This window comes from Sturnira hondurensis, unplaced genomic scaffold (genome assembly GCF_014824575.4).
Source record: "Sturnira hondurensis isolate 20B ecotype Veracruz unplaced genomic scaffold, ASM1482457v3 Scaffold0010128, whole genome shotgun sequence".
NCBI classification, from domain to species: domain Eukaryota; kingdom Metazoa; phylum Chordata; class Mammalia; order Chiroptera; family Phyllostomidae; genus Sturnira; species Sturnira hondurensis.
In genome coordinates, this window is record NW_028082759.1 from 13,459,568 (window position 1) to 13,484,720 (window position 25,153).

General features: G+C 40.4%; 1 protein-coding gene and 1 pseudogene across 1 annotated transcript; one reads left to right on the forward strand and one right to left on the reverse strand.

Moving 5' to 3' along the window:
• Positions 1-3,265: 3,265 nt before the first annotated feature.
• PRMT9 (protein arginine methyltransferase 9) lies at positions 3,266-23,810 on the forward strand. The gene is made up of 12 exons (XM_037058433.1): positions 3,266-3,687; positions 5,927-6,075; positions 8,786-9,022; positions 9,763-9,930; positions 12,184-12,286; positions 13,490-13,596; positions 15,954-16,146; positions 17,359-17,542; positions 19,352-20,069; positions 21,658-21,811; positions 23,018-23,140; positions 23,431-23,810. Exons 1-12 carry the CDS (start codon positions 3,499-3,501, stop codon positions 23,659-23,661), a joined length of 2,556 nt encoding a protein of 851 aa, XP_036914328.1. The 5' UTR covers positions 3,266-3,498; the 3' UTR covers positions 23,662-23,810.
• LOC118995617 (uncharacterized) lies at positions 18,433-18,583 on the reverse strand (annotated as a pseudogene).
• Positions 23,811-25,153: the final 1,343 nt, after the last annotated feature.

Genomic DNA, 25,153 nt, shown 5'->3' on the forward strand with positions numbered 1-25,153 from the left:
TAACAATCACTTCAGGTCAAAGCACTTTCATCGAATCGTCACAATTCTTGTTAAACCATAAAGAAATTATATTTTGACTCCCTACATTGCCTTTATGCGTTATACTACACACTCTAAGGACTTCAAATTCCTAACAAACCCTACAGAAGCCTGCCCCATACCCCACACCCCTCGCATGGACATTAGACTCCTCCAGGCCAATTAAATCATTGCCTTTGGCTATGAGGGCCAGGCACTGATATTTAAAAATTTTCCAAATTATCCTAAAATGCATGGAATTGGGACTCAGTCTCCAAACCATAAGATAAAACAAACAGGGTCACACAGGAAGACAGGAATCTTCCCAGGAGGTATACACATAGGACACCGTAGGCCCAGCGAGCTGCTCATCCTTGTTACTGAACTTCCAGTGAGATTTCCCCCACTGTTGAGTCCGCTTCTGCGCATCGGAAAGTTGACTGAGAGCCCTTCCATTGGTTTTGCTTCCTTGTTTGGCATGTGTGCTTTGTGGACAAGCTGCCCAGAATGTGGTGAGAGACAACCACAATGAAATCTGCCTCAAGTCAGCAGTGGTTTTCCACATCAGTGAGGTTTACCTTAGAACCCTAAAAGAGGGTGAAAAAGAATACATAAATGATGGCCTCAAACACACTCTCTAAGGTAAAGATCACAGTTTGGGGTGTGGAGGGGGAAAGAGCTATTGTGAGCAAAGGAGTGATGCCTTCAATATTTTTAAGGAAACTTCTGGCTAAGGATCAAGAAGTAAAATCTGCATTCTGCAACTGCTTTGCGTCCTACTTCAGGTTTCTTTGTAATACCCCAAAAGAAGTGAAAGGTAATATATTAATACAGTTAACCTCCAATAAATATAATCTTGAGTAATTCTAAGTCTCAATTAGGAATAAGGTAATAAAGGAAAATAGTAATCAAAATATATTTTCCATTCCAGATTTCTTAAGGTGACCAGATGTTCCATATTGCGTCAGTTCCAAGAGTATCTTAGACACCGCAAAGAAATGCAGAACACCTGTGATGTCTGTATTTGGATCAATCATATTTTAACGAGTGAGAGGTAGTAGCTCAGAAAGTTATCTGAAGTGTTTCACAAGGGACAGACATCCCTTGCACTGTTTCAGCAGCTGGCACTGGCCACACGTTGATACATAGGAAATGATGAAACAATTGAAATTGGCTTCTTCCATTTCTTCTCTGCTCTCTCTCCACTTCCTGCCAACTCTTTGCACCATCTCAGCCTATATACACTTGGTAGTAACAATATGTACACTTTAAGCTTCATGCAGTCTAGGTGTTTTAGATATTTGAGTTATTCCAACAAACCAAACAGAGCCAAGAACAAAACAAAGCAAAACAAGATAAAACAAACCTTGCCCCTGTGGAATGAAAAAGTAAGTCCTGCAGTATAACATAATCTGCAAAGTGAAGTAATTCGGCTGAAGAGCAACTCACAGAGGTAACTTGAACAATGAAGCCTAAATGCTTCCTCACCAAACCCAGATCTTTGGAAAGACTGGGAGGTCTCCCTTTGATTTCTGAAGGGAGATTCCAACCCATTACTTTAGACGTTGGCAGGATATGAGTTGCACACACTTGTGAAAAAATGCTCAAAAGGTGTTAGTGACCTTAATTTTATCTTAATGATCCAGGTAAGTTTTTCTTTTTTTTTTTTCAATTTTTTTATTTAAATAATCCAGGTAAGTTTTAAATGGCTGTAGATAATAGTAACAATGCATAACATAATATATATGTGCATTTTATATATAATGGTTATACCACTCTTAAGGGATTAGCCAAAGCATATATATGCATAACCCACAGATACAGACAACAGTGTGGTGATGGCCAGAGGGAAGGGAGGGAAGAGGCGCCTGGGTGGAGGTGGGCAGAGGGTGATGGGGACATCTGTAACAATGTCAACAATAAAAACAAAGTTTAGTTAGAACACAAAGTAGGAAGCGTGACTTTGTTAGGCCTTTTTAGAAATGACGCTTAAGGAAAGGTTATTGAATGGGCCAGAAAGGACCAAGTGTGGCCTAGAACATACTTTTTTTTTTTTTAAAATAAGTCCAGCGGTCTTTTCATGTTTTACTATATCCTGCTGGGACTAGAGAGATCTTAGCTTTTCAGTCATGTTAGGAACATAACACAGTTAAATCTTAAATTGCTTAGTAGAGAAAGTGGTCATTGAAGACGTGAGAGAAATAAGGACCTGAAATGGTTGGGAATGTCTGCATGCAAAACCTAGAGCAGGGGCGGGGGTAGGTCGTTCCATCAAAATTTTAAAAATATTTGACTCCCTACTTTGATCTGGACTTCACTAGATGCAAAGTCAAACAACGCTTAAGAATAGATTCTGCCTCTGAGGATCACAAGCTAGTGATCTGACCTCTCAAGAGCTGATTAGGATTTAGAGATAGGTAGGTGGGCTGACTCAGAGGAAGGCTGACTCAGATAACCAGATCAAAAGAGAAGGTAAAAAGTCCTGCAGATGATGGACTTTGGAAGGGGCCTCCAGTTTTAGTTTGATTTACAGAAATGCTTTTTGTTTGTTTCTTGTTAAGGAAAATATTCACCGTTAACATGTCCGAAACCAGGAACAAAATTGACTTTTTAAGCTGTGTTTCCTATGTCCGTTCCCCTCTAAAGTTTAGAATCTATCTCTTAGGGGCCACATCTCAGAAAAACTTTTTCTATGGATTGAACCCTAAGTCCACTTAAAAACAACTGAACAGGCAGTCGCGGGACTCGGGTTTGAGCCATGTCTGTGGCACTAACTGGTTGTGTGATCTTGGGCAAGTACATCGCAGGATGCCCCCCTTTCTGTCTTTAAGACGAACATGATCCAAGGGCCCACCTTATAGGGTTTTGTGAGGGTGACAAAATAATGCCAGTGTAAGCATTCCCTCCACCACATCCAAGGTGCTTCTGTTATCTCCGGGGCTCTTTCCAGTCTTGCCATTTTGAGACTTGGTGCATCACCAACCAAAAGCCTGAAGCATCACCACCAACGCCTGACGGTCTTTCCTCTTACCCACCCACCACACAGTCCCGAAGGCCAGGGAAGGGGGAGAGAAAGTTCTGGTTTCAGCCATGGAATAAAAAGGGCGCGAGACTGAGACACGCCCTCACTCACCATCCCCTTAGCGCACGCGCAGTGGCCACCCCGCGCGTCTCTGCCTACGGAAGGGGGTGGGTCGCGACGTGGGGCGCGCAGACGTTTGCGTAGCGTGCACCGCCCACCAGTGTCTGTAATTACGGACGGTGCGCGTCCGCGGTTTGGGTAGTCCGCGGGTCGGAGGGGGCGGGGCTTCTTCTTGGCGGAGGTGGGCACGCTCCCTGGCTGCAGAGGGGTGTCTTCTTCGCTTCTCGCGCTCTAGTTAGTCTCGTGGACGTGTAGCCTTCGCAGTAGTTTTCTTGTTTCGTTTACCAAAGCATCTGCCCTTCGGTTCCACTAGCTCAGTGCTGAGGGTGGTGACTGTCATGTCGAACTCGCGGCCCAGGCCCCGCCGGACCGCCGGGAGTGCCTCGGGGGGATCCGGGAGGGACCAGCTGGTGTCGCGGTCCTTGCAGAGCGCAGAGCACTGCCTGCGCGCCCAGGACTTCGGCACTGCCTACGCCCACTACCTGCTGGTGCTCAGCCTGTCGCCCGAGCTGAAAGACGACGTGAAGGTGAGGAGAGCCCCTCTTTCACTTGCTGGCAGATCCTCTGTCCTCGTGAAAGTCAATAAATGCATAAATAAGTTGGGAGAAGGGGCTAAGTTGGGGGGCTAGAGGTGCTATTAATATTTACGGTTCAATCTTGACTCCTTTTGTTCGCACCACAGCCAGCCCATTAGGAAATCCTCTCTGCTCCACCTTAAAAATGTATCCGGAATCTTAGCACTTCTCCCCACCTTGTCCTTTGCTATCCTGGTTTTAGCTTCAGGCATCCCCTGTTGATCCTTGAAATAGGCTCGCAGCTAGGTTTTCTCCTGCGGTCTATCTCAGTAAGGCTAGGGAGAGCTTTAAACAAAAGTCAGATGACATCATTTCTCTATTTCAAAACTTCCTACTCAGTCAACTTTCAAAGGCCATATTGCACGTGAGGCCTCAGGTGATCCTCACCCACTTCCTAAATTGAATTCCAGCTGTACATGTCTCAGGGCCTTTGCACTTGTGCCTACTGTATGCAGAAGCAATGTTGTCGGTTTCTGTAGTGGAATAAACTTTGGAATTAACCTGAAGTATTCATTTGATGATGCATTGCTTAGGTTCAGTTATTGGATTATCTGTGATAGTTAATATGTTGAAATGCTGTACATTTTTTTCAAGTTAGAATCTAATTTTGCGAAAATAATTTAATTATGCATTCAATTTTTAACCTTAAGCTACTTTATTTTACTTAGGGTCTCTCAAGCTCAGTGCTGCTGAGGTTTTGGATGGGATCATTCTTTGTTGTGGAGGTGGTCCTGTGCACTGCAGCAGGTTTAGCAACATCCCTGACCCCCATTCAGTAGTTATCAGTAGCTGTTAGACATTTGTAGTTCACATAAACTTAGTGCAAATTTCAGGACTAAGTGATGTGTTTAATAGATAATTTCCAGTGCTTTTTCTCTATTCCTTGTTCCTTAGTTCCTCTTATAAAACAGGGATAATACCTTTTTTATAGATACTTAATGTGTATTAAAAGTATATCTAAAATTTGTATTTCAATACCTGGTATTCAGTAACTGGCTCTGTGTTTTTGCAGAACAAAGTCCCTATTTCTTGTCCTAGGCCTTTGCAAAATACCCATCTCTTTAGTCTTATTTCCTGTTACTCCCTCTACCCCCAGACCGACACTTCAGCCACACTAGCCTACTTACTTATTGATTCTCTATTGACCAATTCCATATAATCTGTGCTTTCCCCCATCATACCCTATTCTTGGCTTTCTAGTAAAGTAAACTTTATCAGAATTCAGTTTCAGGTATTAACTCTTCTGTGGAAGATCATGAAGATGATGTGAAATGTGTCCAGGACGAAGCCAGAATGACCAAAGCCTTCTCTCCCCACGCAGTGTGGCAGCGTGGGGAGTGTCAGGAGGGAGGTGCAGGTGGAGAGGGGGTGACAGTGGGAGGCGGCTGCTGTAGTCCAGCAAGTGGTTCGAAGGGCCAGATTCTCTTGCAACACTGGGGAAGGAGAGGATGCGACAGATTTAAAGAAATTGAGGGAGAAGAGGCTGGGTTTGAAACTAATTGTATTGGAATTAAGGTGGCAAGGTGACTTCATGGTTTGCAACCAGGTGGTACCTTAACCTTATATCCTGTGCGAGAGGAATATGGTAGGTTCTTTTAGAACATTTTGCGTTCTTTCAAATCGTATGTTAAAATTTTCATAACGAGGCCTCGGTGAGGGTAGGAACAGGATTTATGTTCATACTCTTCTCTGCACACTGATTGTTTAGGATATATTTGAGTTGAGCTGAATTTGAGATAACTGAGGGAGCAATCCCTGGTTGAAAGGTATTGCTGATAGGAAGTTGTGTTATGAGTCTGAGGTTCAGAAGAAGGTCATGGTTGGAAATGTATTGAATTGATGTGGCATCCATCAATACATGGGCGATAGTTAATGCACTGGGAATGGACGAGAAAAGAGAAGACCTAGGAAGAACTCCCAAAATACAGGAACCCTGCCCTCAAAAGAGGTAGGTGGAGAATGTGAAATGGCAGCTAGGAATTGAGAGAGTTTAGACCACTAAACTGTGTTAAGGTGGTCACACTTAATTCATTTATGTATTTGTTTGTTTAACAGTGTCTTTTAAAGCTAAATTAAATTTAAGGTGATCGATTATAGTTAGGTTTGGTTCTCTGAGGAATCTTCAACCTGTATTGTGTATTCCTTCATCATTTTTGTCATCGACCGTCTTGCTATTTTCTCTTTTGTAAAGGAAACTTTTCAGTACACACTCTTCAGATGGGCTGAAGAGCTGGATGCGATCAGCAGAACGCAAGACCTGCTTGGCTGCTATGAGCAAGCCCTGGAACTGTTCCCTGACGACGAAGTGATTTGCAACAGCATGGGGGAGCATCTCTTCAGGTGCGTCGTGATTTCCGATCACTTGTTAAGAGTTATCCTGCCTCAGTCTGGACCAGGGATACCTTGTAAAGTAATTTGAACAGGGAAAGTTTAAAGTATAAAGAATTATTAATTATAACAGGATCAGAGTAATGAGGGGTTGGCTAGTAAAATGTAAACTCAGAAGAATATAGGAATAGCAGACATAATATGTAGTAACAGTGTGTGATAGCCACTGTCCCTGAGGCTGAGCGAGAGTCTCAGGAGGAGTGCCCCGCACTGGGCTGAGGTCCAGGCCTGGTGGGAGAGGACCTAACCCTGGTTCATGGGATGGCAGAGAACCACGAGGTCCTGTGTGCCTCGCCAGGGAACTCGTAGGTTGTACTCTACAACTTGCAGAAATCGGCTGTTGGAATTTCTGTCTAGTCTCCATAGAAACTTTATAATTAGGAAAACTGATAAAAAGCAAAAGTTTTTGTTTTGAATTTGTTTCAGTAAATCTGGTTTCACCTCTCTGTACACAGTAAAGGGGGAATTCTTGTTTAGGAAGCACTGTTATAATGCTCTGTGCTATATAGTAAGATCATTTTACAGGTTCCAACAGTTGTCCTCTGGTATTGTTACTGCTCTGGTCACCTGGTCATGTTAGGTATTTTTCTATGAAAGAGGTATAAGAAATATCTTTGTCAGACTTTATTAGTCAGCCCCGGTAATGTAACCACTTTATAGTTTAAGAGTCTTCGTTGCAATGCCTGGGGGAGGGAAATGAGTACTCCTTTAAGAAACAAATGTTTCTGAGTTTCCAGTTGCAGAGCATGAGAGTAACTGGGAAGATAAGGCAGACTGTCGCCTGGAGCTTGTTGGTTCGCACTGTCCGGACCCTGATCCCCGGAATCCGTCTCTGCACATCAGCAGCCCTTCTCCCTTTAAATGAAATTCAGTTTAAAAATGTTTTTAAATAACTCTTCACATCAGTTAGAAATCTACATTTTAATGTTGAAGTTTTCTTTAGTTTATGTAAGTAGAGTTACTTTACAGAACTCCAGAGTTATGATGTGTGTGTGATGATCATCACATTTTAAGACTTATGTTTTAGAATAATTCAGTTTAACAGAAAATTGGAGCTCTACATACTTTTGGCAGATTGTACTTCTTGGTGACCTGTTTTTGTAAGGCATTAGCCTAAGCAATTACCAGTCAATGAGAAAAAAAATATCTTGGTGTTAATTTGCTCTGGGGAGATGGAACTATACAACATTTTGAATTTGGACCCTGGGCAGTTCGGAGTTTGTGATAGTGTGAATGTGGCTTTTGCTAAACGGTTGTCCTCTGCTCTTTAGGACAGTGGTTCGTAGCTTTTGTTCTGCTTTTCTCATCCAGACGGCATGACCGACTTCCCACCGAAAAAATCACTGTTCCAGGGAAAAAGATTTCCCGAGTAAACGATAGCTTCCTTTCCTGACAGTTATTTGTGAAATGAAATTTGTGTGGGGGGTGTCTTGTTTTTGTATCCTTGCGTTAGCCACTCATCAGATTAAAAAAATATTAAATTGCTAATCAGGAAGATGTTTTTTCTTCCTGATTAGGAAGAAAAAAAAGGCATTCTTATAGTGTGCTGATATTGTTGACACACATGTTGAGTGTTTCCATATGAGGTACACTTTGAGTGGATCATCTATTTGTAGATTAGCATTGTGGTTTAAGAAAACTGAATTATTACGGATCAAGCCTAAGGGAAGGGCAAACCGAGGAAATTATTAGATGCAGGCTTGGCATTGATTCAACAGGTCACTGATATTTTGAAATTTTCAAATACTCGTTGCTCTGGTCTCCACAAATAATGATTGCATATAATATATCTCTCACTGCATGTTACGGCAGTTGCAGAATAAGAATAAAACAATTCCATCTTCAAGATATTTAAAAATAACACGAGTGCCTATCATTTGACATAAGGCTTTTGCCTTTTGTTTGAGTGCGGTTCCCTTTTTTTGCTCAAACCATACTCAGAATGAATAGTCTGATTCAGTTTCTTTAAAATTTACAGAATGCTTCAAGGTGCTTGTGAAGAAATCTGGGTGTAAATGGTTTTGCTGGCTCAGTCCTTTTCAGTGTGTAGAGCACACACTGGTTCTGATTTACAAATTACCAGTCAATGACAGATAAACACAGACATTGAGACTACACATTTAGAAATCTGAATAGCAGATTGACATTGCTGTGAATCCACACATGTGTTCAGGGAACTGACTTGTTGAAGAGAGTTTGGACTAGTTCGGGTGCTGCTGAAATCTGATGTGTGAGCTACATACTAATCACGTGCGGTACAGCTGTACTGGTCCACAAATGATTGGATACTTCACAGGGGGCCCACTAGATACAGGCATTAGTAGGTTTTATGGAGAGAATGGTGTTAAAAAGCACTGGTGTTCTATTAGGTTGGTTAAATGAAGGATGACTTTGAGAGCTTCTGATATACTGTAGTACAATAGTAATTTTTAGTTGAGCACTTGTTAGTGTCCTGGGATGCATAAATATAATAGGGGTTCAGAAGAGAAAGAAGTGCTTGAGGATTGCGTTCTCACTGAAGGCTTCCCAAGGGAGATGGCACTGGGTCGAGTGGGATTGGGGTGCAGGTGAGGCATTCTCAGGCCAGACGAGTGGGACGAACAAAGGCCCTGGAATTGATAGCACGTAGTTGAATGTCTTGTCTGGCATTTTTTCACTCTAGGATGGGCTTTAGAGATGAAGCAGCCGGGTATTTCCATAAAGCGGTGAAGCTAAACCCTGATTTCAGTGATGCAAAGGAGAATTTTTATCGTGTTGCAAATTGGTTGGTAGAACGCTGGCACTTTATCATGCTTAATGACACCAAAAGGAATACGATTTATAACGCAGCAATCCAAAAGGCAGTTTGTTTGGGATCCAAAAGTGTTTTGGACATTGGAGCAGGAACTGGAATACTAAGGTTTGTTGTACTTGTGCTTTAATTACATATGCATGTATACTAATGTAAAGATTTTTTATCATATGGCATAATTAACTTTGGAATTTAAAACTAGAGATTAATTTATTTGTCATAATCTCTTTTTAAAGATTTTTAGAGAGAGGGGAAAGGAGAGAAACATTGATGCGTGAGAGATACATCAATCAGTTGTCAATCAGTTTCTTCTATCAGGCTCTCAGCCAGGAACCCGGCCTGCAACCCAGGCATATGCCCTGACTGGGAATGGAACCAGCAACTTTTTGGTTCACCAGCCGGCATTGAATTCATTGAACCACACCAGCTAGGACATTTTTCACATAGTTTTGTTATGATTGTTCATGCAACTGTTACTGTATTTTTTACTATAACTTTTACTTTATCAAGAAACTGGACCTAACTTCTAAGAAAATTTTGAAGTTATTATTGAAATTTTGAATAGTGAATTTTAGTAGCATTTTTTTACATTAGCACTCTGGCTTGAATCTAGTTATTTAAATCCATTAGCATTCTTTGCACCAATTGTGTCTTCTTGATCAGGTGGATGTTATGATTTATTGTATAACTTTTACCTTGACAAGAATATTAATTCATTTTTAATATGGAATAAATAATGGTGGTATTAAAGAATAAAAGTATCTAAGTGTCTGAGGATCACAGTTCCGCTAACATTTGAGAGAATGCAGCGGACTGTGGTTTCCTGATGGAGCACTCTTCCCCTGTAGCATGTTTGCTAAGAGAGCTGGCGCGCACACGGTGTACGCCTGCGAGCTGTCCCAGACCATGTACGAGCTGGCCTGCGATGTCGTGGCAGCGAACAAGATGGCATCAGGGATCACACTCTTACACATGAAGTCGCTTGACATAGAGATTCCGAAACACATTCCCGAAAGGTAATATCATGTAAACTAATTTCCTCTGTTTAATGTTTTCTGATTTTAATGTATTTATAATCCTCCATTTAATGTTTTAAAGAAGTAAGATATTTACATTTCTGGCTTCTAGTCTAAACAAAAATGCTAAAACCTTTATATTGTAAAGTTATGGAAATAGGGTAGTTTAGCATAAGATGAGTTTTCAAAATAAGGTCATATTTCTTGATAATAACTATTTAAAGATCTTGAGAAAAATTTGTGGCAAGGGACCTAATAAATGAACTTGACCTTTAGCAAGTTACTCTACCTTTGTTAATTTTAGCGTTCTGGTCGTAAAAATGAATAATACCTCCTGGGTGGTTAATAACTATTTAAAAATTCTTCAGTAAAGTAATACATGAGTAGGTCAGCCTTGATACCCATATTATAATTTGTGTTAATATCCTTGGCTAAATTAGAAGTTTGGGGAGTTTCAGCTTTCAATGGCTTGGACTCTTTAAACAGCTTTGACTACAGTAAATCCTAGCCTTTGATCCTGTCATGGGGATGATGGAATTTAGAGCTGGAAGGGATTCGAAGTCATCTGGTCCAGCATTCTCATTTTAGGTGGGGTTTTCTCTAGTAGCACTTGCTTTACTCCTCCTTCTGGGTAATCTCTCTTCTCATCTTACTTAAGTTTATATTGAAAGAGTGCTTTATACTCTTGTCATTTGGACTATGATTTTAAAAAGTCTTTCTTATGTGTATAATAATATTTATATTTACATAATACTTATGCTTTTCAGTGGTCTGTCCCTACATTTGTTGTCATGAAATAGAAGGAAGTCCTAGTAGACTGTCAAAACATATTATACCCATTTAATAGAAATAAACAGTGTCCCGAATTGTCTTCGCCTGCAGACTATGTGGCTTAAACAACAGACACTTATTTTCTCATAGTTTAGGAAGCTAGAAGTCCATTATCAAGGGTGCGGGCAAATTTGGTTTCTAGTGAGAGTTCTTTTCCTGGCTTGCAGGCGGCTTCCTCCCTGCTGTGTTCCCACATGGCCTTCCTCTGTGCATGTGAGGAGAGCAGGAGGCCACTGGTGTCTCTTCTGCTTGGACGAGGACACCAGTTCCATCAGTTGTCTCCACCCTTAGGCTCTCAGTTGACCTCAGTTACCTCCTAAAGACTCTCCAAATACAGTGACTTTGGGGCTTGGGACTTCAACACGGACTTTGGTGTTGCATAATTCAGTCCATAGCATGAATCAAAGTTACTTTAACTTAATTAACACTTTTCTCACAGACAGTGTTGTGGAAGGATCTACTGACTTTGAATCAGAAGATATAGATTCCAGTACAGATTGGGTTTTTAATTTATTTTGACCTTGAGTAAATCTAGACACTTTAAGATGTTAGAATAGATGTTTGTGATACCTTCCACTTTGTAAATGTATATAATCAAAAATACTGAAAAATTTGTGTATAAATAGAATACTGGGGTTAGGCATAGTCGGGAATACCCAAGTTGTTTTTGTTCTCAAGGCACCTACAGTCTACACAGGAAGATAAGGAATGGTAATGAAACTCTTTTTTAATCTTCTGAATATACCAATGAACAATACAATAAGTGCTGAAGCAGTTCAGAGAAGGCACAAATCATTTTGGTGTGTCTCCTAGTGAAGTTTTCTGGAAAGAAAAAATGAACAGAGGGAAAATCAGTAAAGCAAGAGAAGTCTCAGGAGAGGCCCAACCAGCGTGTTAGTGCCAAACACAGGCAGTGAAGGCAGAGAAGGATTTTGAGAGGCAGGACCTCTTATGTGTGTTGGATGTTATTTGTAGATCAAAAATGAAAATGGAGAAAGACTATTCATTTTGATCAGTAGGAGGAGAGTCGTTGGTGATGCAGAGTATTTTTACAGAGTGTTAGGGACAGAAGTCCAGTTAGTCACCGTTTAGGAGAAAGGCTGGTAAAGGTGATGGGTATGAACACTCTTAGGATTTAGGCAATGGAAGAATAGTCTGAGCAGGCAGCAGGGTCAAGTGAAGGTTGTGCTCCCCGCCCCCACTGGCCCTCCAGAAGTTGTCCATGGTGTTCAGAGGAGCCTGAAGAACATTAGAGTCAAGTTCTTCAAGATTCAAGAGTAGATGTTAAAAATGAAATGTGTTGGGAAATTTTACATGTGGACTGTTCCTATAATATACTCTTCCTTTTTTCTCTCAGCTTTGACATCTACATAAATAGCATGATATTTTACTTACATGTATCTTTAAAAAATCGTTCTATAGAGTGTCCCTAGTTGTAACAGAAACTGTCGATGCAGGTTTATTTGGAGAAGGAATTGTGGAGAGTTTGATTCATGCATGGGAGCATTTACTTTTGCAGCCAAAGGTAAGCAGCATGGAAATTCTTAAATTGGATTAATAATTTGTTATTTTAACAGATATTTATCGAGCCCATACTGGAAAGAAACTCATATATAAAACATTTAATAACAATGTATTATATATTTGTGTGTACAAATGGGGTGTTCAGGCCAAAAAATGGTCCGGGGAGGAATGCATGGAAATTGAGACTAGGTAGTGAAGGAACTATTGGATTCTTGAGTAAGGTCGGAAAGGGAAGTACTTTCAGTCTCACAGTCCTCTCTGCAGATTATCAAGAGTGGATAGTGAGAGCTGTCTTGTTTTCTTTTCTTAAATTGATTTGAGAGATGGTGGGGGGAGGAAGGGAGAGAGAGACACATTGATTTGTTGTACCACCCATTTCTGCATTCATTGGTTGATTCTTGTATGTGCCCTGACCAGGGATCGAACCTGCAACCTTGGCATACGATGCTCTAACTGACTGAGCTACTGGTCAGGGATGACTTGGTATGGTTTTAAGGTAGTAGTTGAACCCAGGCTACTAATTGGACAGAATTAACTTTTGTAATTACCACATTACATTTTGCATTAAAATCCTTTACTGTAGCCCACAAATTGTAGATTTGGTTTATATAATACATGTTATGAATGGAATGATTTTAACATGTAATAAGAATTCACTGCTTACAGAAATTAATTTGGATTTAAAATATCTAATTAAACATTGAAAAGAAGAATAGTTTGTTTTTCAAGGAGGTAATAGTGATTTTGGCTTTTCAGTGAGTTATATCCAAAAGTTTTTTGCTTTCCTCATACTTACACCCTTGTAACTCCCCCTCTTCCCCTTTCTCCTTCCCTTCCTATTTGTACTGTTAAAAATTTTATATATGCACAATATATAGCCCTGGCTGGTGTAGCTCAGTGGATTGAGTGCTGGCCTGCGAACTCAAAGGTCGCCAGTTTGATTCCCAGTCAGGGCACGTGCCTGGGTTGCAGGCCAGTTCCCTGCAGGGAACTCACCAGAGGCAACCATACATTGATATTTCTCTCCTTCTCTTCTTCCCTTCCCCTCTAAAGATAAATAAATAAAATCTTTTAAAATTTTATATATACACAATATATAAAAATGCATACATAAAGTCTTTTTCTTATTTTTATAGCTTGTCATCATACGCAGGTATTTTTGTGTACATGTAACTGAATCTGATTTTTATTGTTACATTTTTAGCCCAGAGGTGAAGATGGTAATTGTGAAAAGTATGGGAAAGTTATACCAGCAGGTGCTGTCATGTTCGGCATGGCAGTGGAGTGTGCAGAGATAAGAAGGCATCACAGGTGAGTGAGGGTTTACACAGCAGATGGTAAAGAATTGTGATTTTAGGGAGTAGACCGTGCCTTAATGGTTATGTATGACTGTTTATTTGGAAGACAGTTGAAAGTTTCCTGATCTCTAAATTCATGTTTATTCTGGTCTTAATTTTCTTTTTGAGTTTTTTAAAGCCTAGGGATTCTAGGATTAAAACCAGCTCAATTTTCTAGTGGAAAATTAATTTTGATGTAACTTAGTATCCTTTTGATATGTGATAGATTCTTGTAGGAAAATATTAAGTTCATTGATTTTAGATGCAAGTAAAGTAAAAATTACCAATATGAAGATAATTTTAGTTTTAATTTATTTCTCTCATTTTTTCTTCCCAGTAACTTTATGGATATTATAATGTTTTGTGGTGGAGGGGAACGAAATTTTTAGGACCTTTCTATCCTTGAGTTGCTGAGATTTACTGATTAAACAATGACAGATCATTTTTTTTAGTTATGGAAGCTTCTTGGTTACATTTTTTGTGAGCATTAGTGAATATTTTGTTTTGCTAAAATAATTGATCCAGATTTTCTTAGGAGTTTTTAAGGAGTCCCCCCTCTCGATAAGTTAGTAGTGCTAAATGTAACATACAAGTATTTTAGGAAATACTGATGAGTAAAAGAATAAAATAAAAATCATCCTGATAACTACTGTAGGTAACTACTATTCGTCTTTGCTACATTTTCTTCCTTATACTTTTCTGTGCATATTGCAAGGTGGTAAGTAAAAATGTTTAGGGTTTGGGCGGGGCACAGTGCACTGACCAGATGGACAGTGGCCTTAGTCAGCACACCGGCAGAGTTAGAGTATACTGGTTGGATATCAGCTCTGTGTAAGTGTGTGTGTGTAAATTAAATTTTATTTTAAAAGTATCAGTAAATATGTTTGCTTTTCCTTTGTGAACCTCTTTGTGTTAATAAATTTGCTTCGTGTATTTTTAAAATCAGTTTCTAGTGTCGTTTTCAGAGTTTAGAATTATTTTTGAATATTTTGTTTATTTATTTCTAGAGAGGGAGAGAAGCGTCAATGTGTGGTTGCCTCTTGCACATCCCCCACTGGGGACCTGTCCCACAACCCAGGCATGTGCCCTGACTGGGAATCAAACTGGCGACCTTTGAGTTTGCAGGCCAGTGCTCAATCCACTGAGCCACACCAGCCAGGGCAGATTTTAGGATTTTAAGATTGGTTTTCACTTTTCTGCTCTTAAGAACAGTGGTAAATATCTTTGTTCTTAGTCCCCGTGGATCTCTCTTTAGTATTTTCTTGGGATAACTTCCTTAATAATAAAACTGCTGAGTTGAAGGGTATGAGCTTTCAGACTATAGAGACACATTGCTGAATTGTCCACCAGAAAAGCTAGGGTGTATCTTGCTGAGATTTCTTACTATAGTGTAATCCTAGACCCCCTACCCCCGCCCAAGAGTTGCCAGTTTTCTGACTTGTAACGCCATCGGTTGTTTTTCCTGTTTTGCATTTCATACAGATGGAATCATGCAGTATTTTTCGTGTGCTTTTCTTTTGTCTTTTGTCCAACACATCATGTTCTGGTGTATAGCTTGTTCATTGTCATTGCTGTGTATAGTATGCCATTGTATGAACACACCATGATGCATTTGTCCATTTTACTGCAGATGGACATGTAGGTTATATCCAGTTTTGGGGGGGCATTGGAAATAATAGTACAGCTATAAACATCCTTTAACATTCTTGTGATCATGTGTGTTAATTTTTGTGGGCCATATTCCTAAAGGTAGAAATGTCAGACACCAGGTTTCAAAACTGATATGTTCACCTTGAAAAGATACTATGAAAGTTTCCCACAAGTGTTTTTTTTATTTTATTTTATATTGGTTCCAGTAGTGTATGAGACTGTATGCTCACCAGTACTTTGTATAGACTATTTATTTCCCCCCTTTTGGTGGTTGTGTAGTATGGTTTTAACTTTATTTCCCTGATGGCTAATGAATGTGAACAACTTTTGATATGCTTTTTGGCCATTTGGATATGCTCTTTTGTGAAGTGTCTTAACTCTTTTCCCAATTTTTTTTTCTTTTATTAATTTTTAGGAATTCAAAAATATATTCTAGATATGAATCCTTTGCTAAATAGATGTATCACATATATTTTCTACTCAGCTTGCCTTTTTTCTTACTAGGTGTCTTCTGATGAGCAGAAGTTCTTAAATTTTAATGTAGGTCTAGGTATTGTATTTAAGAAAACTGTCTCTGAAATTTTCATTTTCGTAAGATTCAATATTAGATGGTGCTAACTTTATTCTAATAAAAAGAACCCCACCTTTCTCCTGACCCCCTCTTATTTCCTCCCTCACCAGGGTGGGTGTGAAGAACATTGCTGGGATCTGTTTGCCAGCAAGTGTGAAATTTCGGAGTCCAGCTTATTCTTCTGCAGACTCCGAAGAAACAAGTGAACCTTATACAACTGAAAAGATGAGCCGAGTTCCTGGAGGGTATTTGGCTTTGACAGAGTGCTTTGAAATTATGACAGTGGATTTCAACAGTCTTGAGGTAAAAAAAAAAAGTTCAGGTTAAACAAAATGTAGTAGTCCGTATCTCTGCGTTGTAGGATCGTTAGGGGGTCCAGCCATCTATCTCAGCTTGCCCGGGACTGGGAGGTTCCTGAGATGTGGGGGCAGTCTTGGGCAAGCCAGGTCAAGTTGGTCACCTGGCGTCTCTGTGGGTGTTGCTGAGTGGTGGAAGGGAGTGATGGACGAAGGAAAGTGCCCAAAGGAATCAAGAAAAGTTACAGAAAGTCCTTCTCTAACCTCTTTAAGTAAGGCTAAATGTTTAAGTACATACGTTTTTAGATGAAGCCTACCTGGGGCAGAAGCCTTTACAAGGGTCATTTTAGCCTAAGACTTTTGTAATTTAACAAAAGGCTTCCCCTATTAATTGTTACTGTCTTTTCCTTGACGTGGTACGGAGCTAAATGAACGTTTTGGCACTGCTTACCAAGGCCAAACTTCAAGAACGTTTCATTTCTGATAGCACTCAGTCCAGTGGAGAACAACGTGATTGCAGCTGCAAAGTGCCCCAAAGTGATCCTTTTCTTAGTTTTAGCTTTTCTGTTTTTAATTTTTCTTTGCCACCGTAAAAAAAGTACCTCTTATTAAGGCTTTAGTTTCAAAAGTAGTATCTGCCTGTTTAATACTTTTAAGAATACAGAAAAGCGAAAAGGAAAAATGAAAAAATACCTTTTTTTAAAAATCTAGGCCCTTCTTTACCCAGGTCACCAGTTTCAAGTGCATCTTTTCAGATTCGCTTTTCTGTTCCACACGCGCGCGCACACTTTTTGAAAAAAACAAAACAATCTCTATTGCTTTGCCATTCACTGCCTTCATTCAGCAATACACAGTGGGGCAGAAGTAGGCTTACGGTTCAAATGTAAAATAATACAATAACTAATAATACAAGGAAAACCTGTGTGTTTTGTGTACTCACACATGTAAACCGACTCTTCCCCACCCCGTATGTACCTCTTGGGCTTCTTTAGAACTACGCCAGTGCTGTGTGTCTGCTTCCTTGTTTTTAGTAGCTGCGGGGCATGCCAGTCCGCCTCTCACAGCTTCCCGCCCGGGGTGCCCTAAGTGGTCTAGGTGTGCCAAGGTGCTGATCCGCTGAGGGCTGGCAGGACTGAGAACTCGCAGAAATGGAAAGTGAGAGATACGCTTCTGGGGCGCGTACGTATTAAATGTATGAAATCCTTTTACATTTCTGTAGGAATTAAAAAGTCTTGCCACTAGAAAACCCGATAAAATTGATGTTCCTGTTATTAAAGAAGGCGTGCTGGATGCTATCGTGGTTTGGTTCGTGCTGCAGCTGGATGACGAACACAGCTTGTGCACCGGTCCGAGTGAGGAAACGTGTTGGGAGCAGGCCGTCTACCCCGTGCAAGACCTTGCAGGTATCATCTCATGTAATTGTTTTGTTTTCTTAACTGTGTTGCTTCAACCCTTTAAACACTTGAGTCATTGTCAAAAAATGTACTTTGAATACGAAGTTTCTGGTCAAGGGCGACTGAGCTTTGAGAATTGTCTTTTTCTGTATTAAAAGCAGTTTTAAATAATATATGCAGTTGAGAAGAGAGACTAAAACACAGCTCTGCTGTGCCCCTCAGAAGGATCTAGCATTCAGTCATTTCTGCAGCTCCGAGTGCTCGAGTTACCTGTAGCTAAGAGAGATGCTGGTCCATTTTTAGTGGAATGCAGTGGAAAATAGTGTTTTTCTTTCAGCAGTCCTTACCACTCACAGAACCTGGCGGGGTCTGTGGAGCCCAGGCCATGGACGTTCACATTCATATAAGTGCGAAATTTTGCAGTTTTAGGGAGTCCATAAATCCATGGGCTTCTCTGCGGAAGTTGAAGGTATTTTTTGGTATAGAATATATATATTTTTTACCAGCAGTTTGATGTGTTTCAGTCCATTTCACCGCAGTTGTATTGCATAGAAACATTCTACCTTTTTCAAAGGGCTGTTTCTCTTTGTCCGAATCAAGGCTCTAACTTGGCACAGTCACTAAGTTGCAAGTCAGTGCAGCGGGTTGGCCAGTACAGTGTCAGGTGGCTTGGATTCAGATCTCTGGCTGGCCTTGCTGGTTCCTTCAGAGCTTTCGTTTTGTGCTGCGTGAGAGTGGGGATGCTGCCTGCTTTGCAGAACTGTTGTGAGGGCTGTTAGAGATAATGGATGTAAGATGCTATGATTATGACAGGCTCTTACCAAGTGGCATTTTCTATTTGTGTTGATTTATTCTAAGCCTCTTACCATAATGACAGATAGTCTTTTTTTAATCTTTAGGGAAAGGACATTTCAAATGTTTAAACATAAGAATAACAACTCATATTTTCAACTGACTAGTGCTGATAAAGTATTGTGATTGTACATTCACATTTTAAACTGATAAGAATAGATACTACACTTGATCTTAGCCAAAAGGCCGAGAAGGGATGTACAGTCACATTTTAAAGTTTTATCGAGAAAGCTAAGGGAAAAGAGCATGATAAAGTCTATTGTAGGATTTAGTGTTTCCTTATATTTTCAGATTCCTAAATATGCAAGACTGTCAGTTAAGAAGTATTACTGACAAGGTTCTTTTGACTACTACTTTGCTCTTGTAGAAATTACTGTTACAGAAAAGAATAATGTTCCTTTAAACTAAAATGAGGTTTGGTATTAATCCCTGAATTTCATCTCTCCTTATTATGGTTGGCTTCATTACCAAAGAAGATTGAGAATTCCCTGTGGCCCTTCCTCCAGCCCCAATTTGGGAACATGAATGGGTACCTAATGATTGTAGGAAAAGCACTAAATACTGATAGTTAGGGTCCAATAATGTAGCTCTTGAATCTCTTCAGGCTGTTAACTGAATCTTCAAACTTCAGTTTTTCCCTGTGTAAAGCTGGAGAGATTTTTCTAGTTTTTTTTTGGTAGGAAATGGATACATTAATTTGCTGGCTGTTAACTGAATCTTCAAACTTCAGTTTTTCCCTGTGTAAAGCTGGAGAGATTTTTCTAGGTTTTTTTTGGTAGGAAATGGATACATTAATTTGCTTAATTCTAATGAATTAATGGATATAATCCTCCCTGTAGTGATTTAAAAATGAGGAGGGGTGGTGGAATGGGAGGACAAATGTGATCCTAAGGCTTATGTGATCATAAGGCTTATGTAAACACTTGCATTCATCCACTCTAACTTTTTTTCTTCTTTTTTATGAAGACTACTGTGTAAGGCCGGGGGACCATGTGATGATGGAAGTGTCTTGTCAAGACTTTTACTTAAGAATCCAGAGTGTCAATGTCCTCAGTTCGGAACCCGAAATGGATGTTGGAAAAAGTTTTACCAAGAATGAAGACTTGCTCTCTCTAGGAAACGAGGCTGAACTCTGTAGTGCCCTGGCTAACCTGCAGACCAGCAAACCAGATGCTGTGGAGCAGACATGTGTACTGGAATCCACAGAAATCGCTCTGCTTAATAACGTTCCGTACCACGAAGCCTTTAAACTGGCAATGAGCAGAGTGCTGTCTTCCCTGACTCCAGAGCGGCCGTGTCAGGCCATGGAGGCTCACTGCCAGGACGGCGAGCTGAGCCACGGGAGCGGGCAGGCCGATCCTGCACCCAGCGCCTCGGAGCCTTTCTATGTGTTAGACGTGTCTGAAGGCTTCTCCGTCCTGCCTGTCATCGCCAGCACCCTCGGGCGAGTTAAGCCTTACAGTTCGGTGGAGAAAGACCAGCATCGTGTCACTCTGGACCTCATATCTGAAGCCAATCACTTTCCTAAGGAAGCACTTGAGTTTTGGTTGCGACACGTGGAAGATGAATCTGCTGTGTTGCAAAGGCCAAAGTCGGACAAGTTGTGGAGTATAATCATATTGGATGTCATTGAGCCGTCTGGGCTCATTCAGCAGGAAATAATGGAGAAAGCCGCAATATCCAGGTAAAATAAAAAAATGTAACTGTTGGTTTTTGTGGGTCATGATCTGGTGTTTCCTGTGCTTGGTGTTACTGATGTTGCCCCTCCATGGACCCTCCTGCTCTGTAGATGTGAAGAAGAAAGCCTGCTCTGGGATTGGCTGCCTCTATATAAGATGGGAAACAAGTAGAGATCTGTAAAAATAGAAGATGTTTGGGTGACTAAGGAAAAATCAAATTTCAGCTTGCTGATTTCATAGAATGGTACACTTTTGTGGCTATTTGGGATTAAAATTTTATCTGATTTGGCAGAGGTATTGACAAGAGTTTAGGTGAGAGGTATATGTATATATATGTGTATATACATATATATATTTTTAAAGAACTGTATAGTTTTGTTAAGTTGTAATTTTACCAATTATTGGAGATTCAGTTTCTACCAGACTTCACCTAGAATGTTACAAGTTAACAGGAAAGGAATAACACAAATGAGTAAAGCGTTAGTGTCAGGGTGGAGTCCATTTTTAGGCTAATGTGCGTAGAGCACTTACTACAATTATATGATCATGTACTTGTATTTAGTGACGACAGGTTTCCCTGCTTTGGGAGCTTGGCTTGTTTTGATCGGTCTGCTGCCCCAGCAGTTTGGAATCGCCTCTGGCTCTCCTTGCTCGTTCTGTGCCCATCGGGGACCTGGTTGTGAGTTGGCTTCCTGTGACAACGGAAAGCCATTGCAAGAGCAGCCTGCGTACCTGTTGTCAACTTCTCCAGCTTTTTATTTGGAAAAGTTTCAGAATTCCAAATTTAAGAAAAACAGAAAGGTAGTAACAGTGAACACTAGACAACTGTTTTGTTTGCTGAGTCATTGGATAGTTGTTAGCTTATCTTGGGCCCTTGTTTTAACAATTAGCATTTGTCTCCTTAGAACAAAGGCTTTCCTCTACACAACACAAAATGATCACATTCAAGAAACTTAGCATCGATCAAATACTATTATTTAATATTTAGTGGATATTAAAATTCCCCCTGCTGTCCCAGGAATATGTTCTTTACTGCTTTTTTCTCACCCACCTGGAACCAGCTTGGACTATCGAGTAAAATTGAGGGATTTAATATTTAATTGAGAATGTGTCAAATGAAAATGATCATTTGGTTTCAAGTACCTTCAAGTGTCCTCCGCCCTCTCACATCTTCCACAGTTTTCAGGGGAGAGGGAACAGACTGGATGTGTGCGTGTGGGGGCTGCCTGGGCTTGAGAGCCCTAAACGGCCCAAAGGATGAACATCCCCCATGGGCACAGCTTCCCATTTCCAGGGGGGCCTGAAGGGAGTGTGGCTTTCCACTGGGCATTTCTGGTTTGGTCACAGTTCTCTCAGTCCAGATGCAATCTCTTTACTAATAGTTTAATTTTTCTTTTATCATAGCAGTGTTGCTGACCTCACAGCTAACTTTCAACCTATGGGATTTCCAGGGAAACAGAAGATGAACCCAAGATAATTGTAGGAGACGGGATTTTGCTAACCCTTTTCTCACTAATTCATCACAATTGAGTTGTTGGTATTGATAAAATGTAGGGCATAATGATGCTTTTCAAAACGCTTTTCTTTCTCTAGGTGTTTGCTACAATCTGGAGGCAAGATATTTCCTCAGTATGTGCTGATGTTTGGGTTGCTTGTGGAATCCCAGACACTGGTGGAAGAGAATGCTGTTCAAGGAACCTCACGAACTCTTGGATTAAACATAGCACCATTTATTAACCAGTTTCAGGTACGTGTTAATAAAGAGAAGCTTCTCTAAAAGAGAAGCTCAGCCAGGCGGCTGTTATCCAGTCTATTGTGCTTAGCTGGATTAGGATAGTAATCTGTTTCCTGGAGCAAAGGTACTTACTTACTGTGGATAAAAATTACCTAGGGAAGGTCAGGTGCCTTCAAGGATATCCAGGGAGAGGCTGATGTATCTGTGTCCTCTGTTGCTCTCTAACATTTCATTCATACAGGAGGGCGTTTTCTAAACGCTTCCTCCTCATTTCAAATGAGGAGGCGGAAGTGATGGGACCCTTTATAGCAGTGGGTTCCCCACCTTGACCGTATTGTCCTGTGCCCCATAATGTTGTCAGTCAACAAAGTACCACATATCCAACGGTGGTCCCATAGGACTGTCACAGAGCTGAAAAATTCCTGTTGCCTGGTGATGTCATAGCCAAGGTGATGTCATAGAACCGTGCATTCCTTGTGTATTTATGATGATGCATGTAAAAAAGCTACGGTGCTGCCTGTTGTTGAAAGCCTAGCACGTACCATTACAGTAGTGGGCCCGGGTGTGTGCAAGGCGCTCTGTCTGTGCTGCCTGCCCAACAAAGCCACCTAATGACTCATTTCTCAGAACACGCCCCTGGTTAAGCGCATGACCGTACTTCCAGAACTGCTGATAACCAGATCTCAACTCCAGATCTCTGATGTGTGGCCCAAAGAGCCAGACTTTTAAAAACCTCCCTAGGTGATTTTAATTTGCAGCCCAAGTTGAGAATCACTGCCTTATAAACTTTGTTTTTCAAACAAAATCCACTGTTACGTTGTTTGGCTGAATTTGGCATATATTCTCAAACAGTTCAATAATTAACGTAATACTATTTATTTGTTATTTCACCTTTCACACACAAGCATATCCTTGGTTTCAACTTTTTGAGCTGTTTGGCTTAATTAAAAATTTAATCTGCTTTCATCAAAGCAAACTGAAACCACGATTTAAACAAATGACTTAACCTTCCTAAACCTTAGTTTGTTTAGTCTTCCTGTAAAACTGGAATCATGAAATTCCTTGTTCCTTAGGATGGATACAGGAATTGGGTTAAATGAGGTAAAAAGTATCGTATCGTAAAAGCTGTATATTAAAAGCTGAGTACAGAGCAGTGAGTTGCTGAGCCTCGGTCACCAAAGGAATTGAGTAGAAGTGAAAAACGTGTACTCTCTTTAGGTGCCCATCCGTGCATTTCTGGACCTCTCCTCAGTGCCCTGTGTGCCTTTAAGTAAGCCAGTGGAGCTCTTAAGACTGGATTTAATGACTCCCTATTTGAACACCTCTAGCAGACAAGTGAAGGTAATGTAAAATAATTCCTCTTGACACATTCAGAATTATTATCTTAAACTAGGTAATACTTTATGTACATAAAATTGGTTTAGCCACTGCCTTTGGAAATTTAAATGTTATTTCTTTTTGAACAATATCCAAAAATGGGCTTGGATAAATAAATATTAGTGAGTAAAATTATCTGATTTGGGTAATTAAATATATTTCTTTATAAAATTTGGATGTAAAATTGACTAAAAAGACAAAGACTGACTAACTCATTTGTTCTGATGAAATTTTCAATTTCTTAATTCTCCCAGGTACACATTTGTAAATCTGGTCACGTGACTGCCATTCCATTCTGGTATCAATTGTGCCTTGATGACGACATTCGATTGGACACTTCCAGTGAGGTCTCCCACTGGAAACAGGCTGCGGTTGTTTTGGATAATCCCATCCAGGTGCAGGTCGGGGAGGAGCTCGTGCTCCGAGTCCAGCACCACAAAAGCAACGTCAGCATCCGCGTGCAGCGCCGAGGGGCGGTTTTCTGACGAAGCGCTGAGTCGGGCAAGCGCAGCCTTTCCTGGACTGAGTAGAGCGACTGTCATCATAAAGTGGGGGGGGGAGGGTAAAGAATTAATTCTCTGTATCAGTGAAATAGTTTTAAAAACTGACCTTAATAAAGTGTATTTAAAAGATGCCAAATTATCGAGTAGCATTATTCCAAAAATGTTTGCCGCAGAGTTCCTTTCTGGAAGAGGCAGTCGTTCACTTTTCACATTAAGAAACTTCATCTTTATTGCTTAGTTTTACTCACTGTAGATTAAACTTTACTAACCATTTTCGTCCACATGCTACAGCTATAAAGTATTCTGAGTCATCTTCATCATCCTGGGTCGGTAAGTAAAGCACAACTTTTAATTTTTAGGTGTCTTGGCTTTTTTCCTAAAATCCAAACTTATAATTGGAAACATCAAAAAGTTGCTTACCTGTGAATTACAGGCCTGCTACTTTTAAATACTGGTGTACTTCTGAAATACCTTCTCAGGTTTTGTGTTTTGGCAGTAAGCTATAAGCTAAATGTAATTAAGTTAGGAAAAAAAATCTTAAGGGGGCTGCATTTTTCCTGGGTCTACTCTGGCAAAGAAAAATGAGAAAGTTGATAAATTCAAGAAAAAATTAAGCCTAAACCAGCCCTGGCTGGTGTGGCTCATTCAGTTAAGTGACAGTCTGGGAACCAAAGGGTTGCTGGTTTGATTCCCAGTGTAGGGCACATGCCTGGGTTGTTGGACAGGTCCCCCCCAAGTAGTGGGCGCACTAGAGGCAACCATGCATTAATGTTTCTTTCTCCCTGTTCCCATCTGAAAATTTAAATAGTCTTTAATAAAAAAAATCCACCTAAATTCCAAATTTTGATTTGGGTGCACAATAAGAAATATATAATTCGTCCAATTTTTAAAAAATACATTTTATTGATTATGCCATTACAGTTGTCCCATTCCCCCCTTCATCCCCTGCACACCCTCTCCCCCACAATCCCTTTAGTTCATGTCCATGTGTCATAAGTTCTTTAGCTTCTACATTTCCCATTCTATCCATGCCTTCCCCATCTATTTTCATCTATGCTACTTACTCTGTACCTTTTCCCCTTTCTCCTCCTCCCACTCTCCTGTTGCTAACCCTACATGTGGTCTCCATTCCTGTGGTTCTGTTCCTGTTCTAATTATTTGCTTAGTTTTTGTTTTTTTAGTGTGGCTGTTAATAACTGTTTGTTGTCATGTTACTGTACATGTTTTTTCTTTTTCTTAGAAAAGTCCCTCTAACATTTCATATAATAAGGGCTTGGTGATGATGAACTCCTTGAACTTGACCTTACCTAAGAAGCACTTTATCTGCCCTTCCATTCTAAATGAAAGCTTTGCTGGATAGAGCGATCTTGGGTGTAGGTCTTTGGATTTCATGACTTGGAATACTCCTTTCCAGCCCCTTCTTGCCTGTAAGGTCTCTTTTGAGAAATCTGCTGACAGTCTGATGGGTACTCCT

Coding starts and splice junctions, on each gene's coding strand:
- PRMT9 (XM_037058433.1), top strand. CDS start 3,499: ATGTCGAACTCGCGGCCCAGGCCCCGCCGGACCGCCGGGAGTGCCTCG. Junction 9,931..12,183: donor CCGAAACACATTCCCGAAAG/GTAATATCATGT, acceptor ATCGTTCTATAG/AGTGTCCCTAGTTGTAACAG. Junction 23,141..23,430: donor CCTCTAGCAGACAAGTGAAG/GTAATGTAAAAT, acceptor TAATTCTCCCAG/GTACACATTTGTAAATCTGG.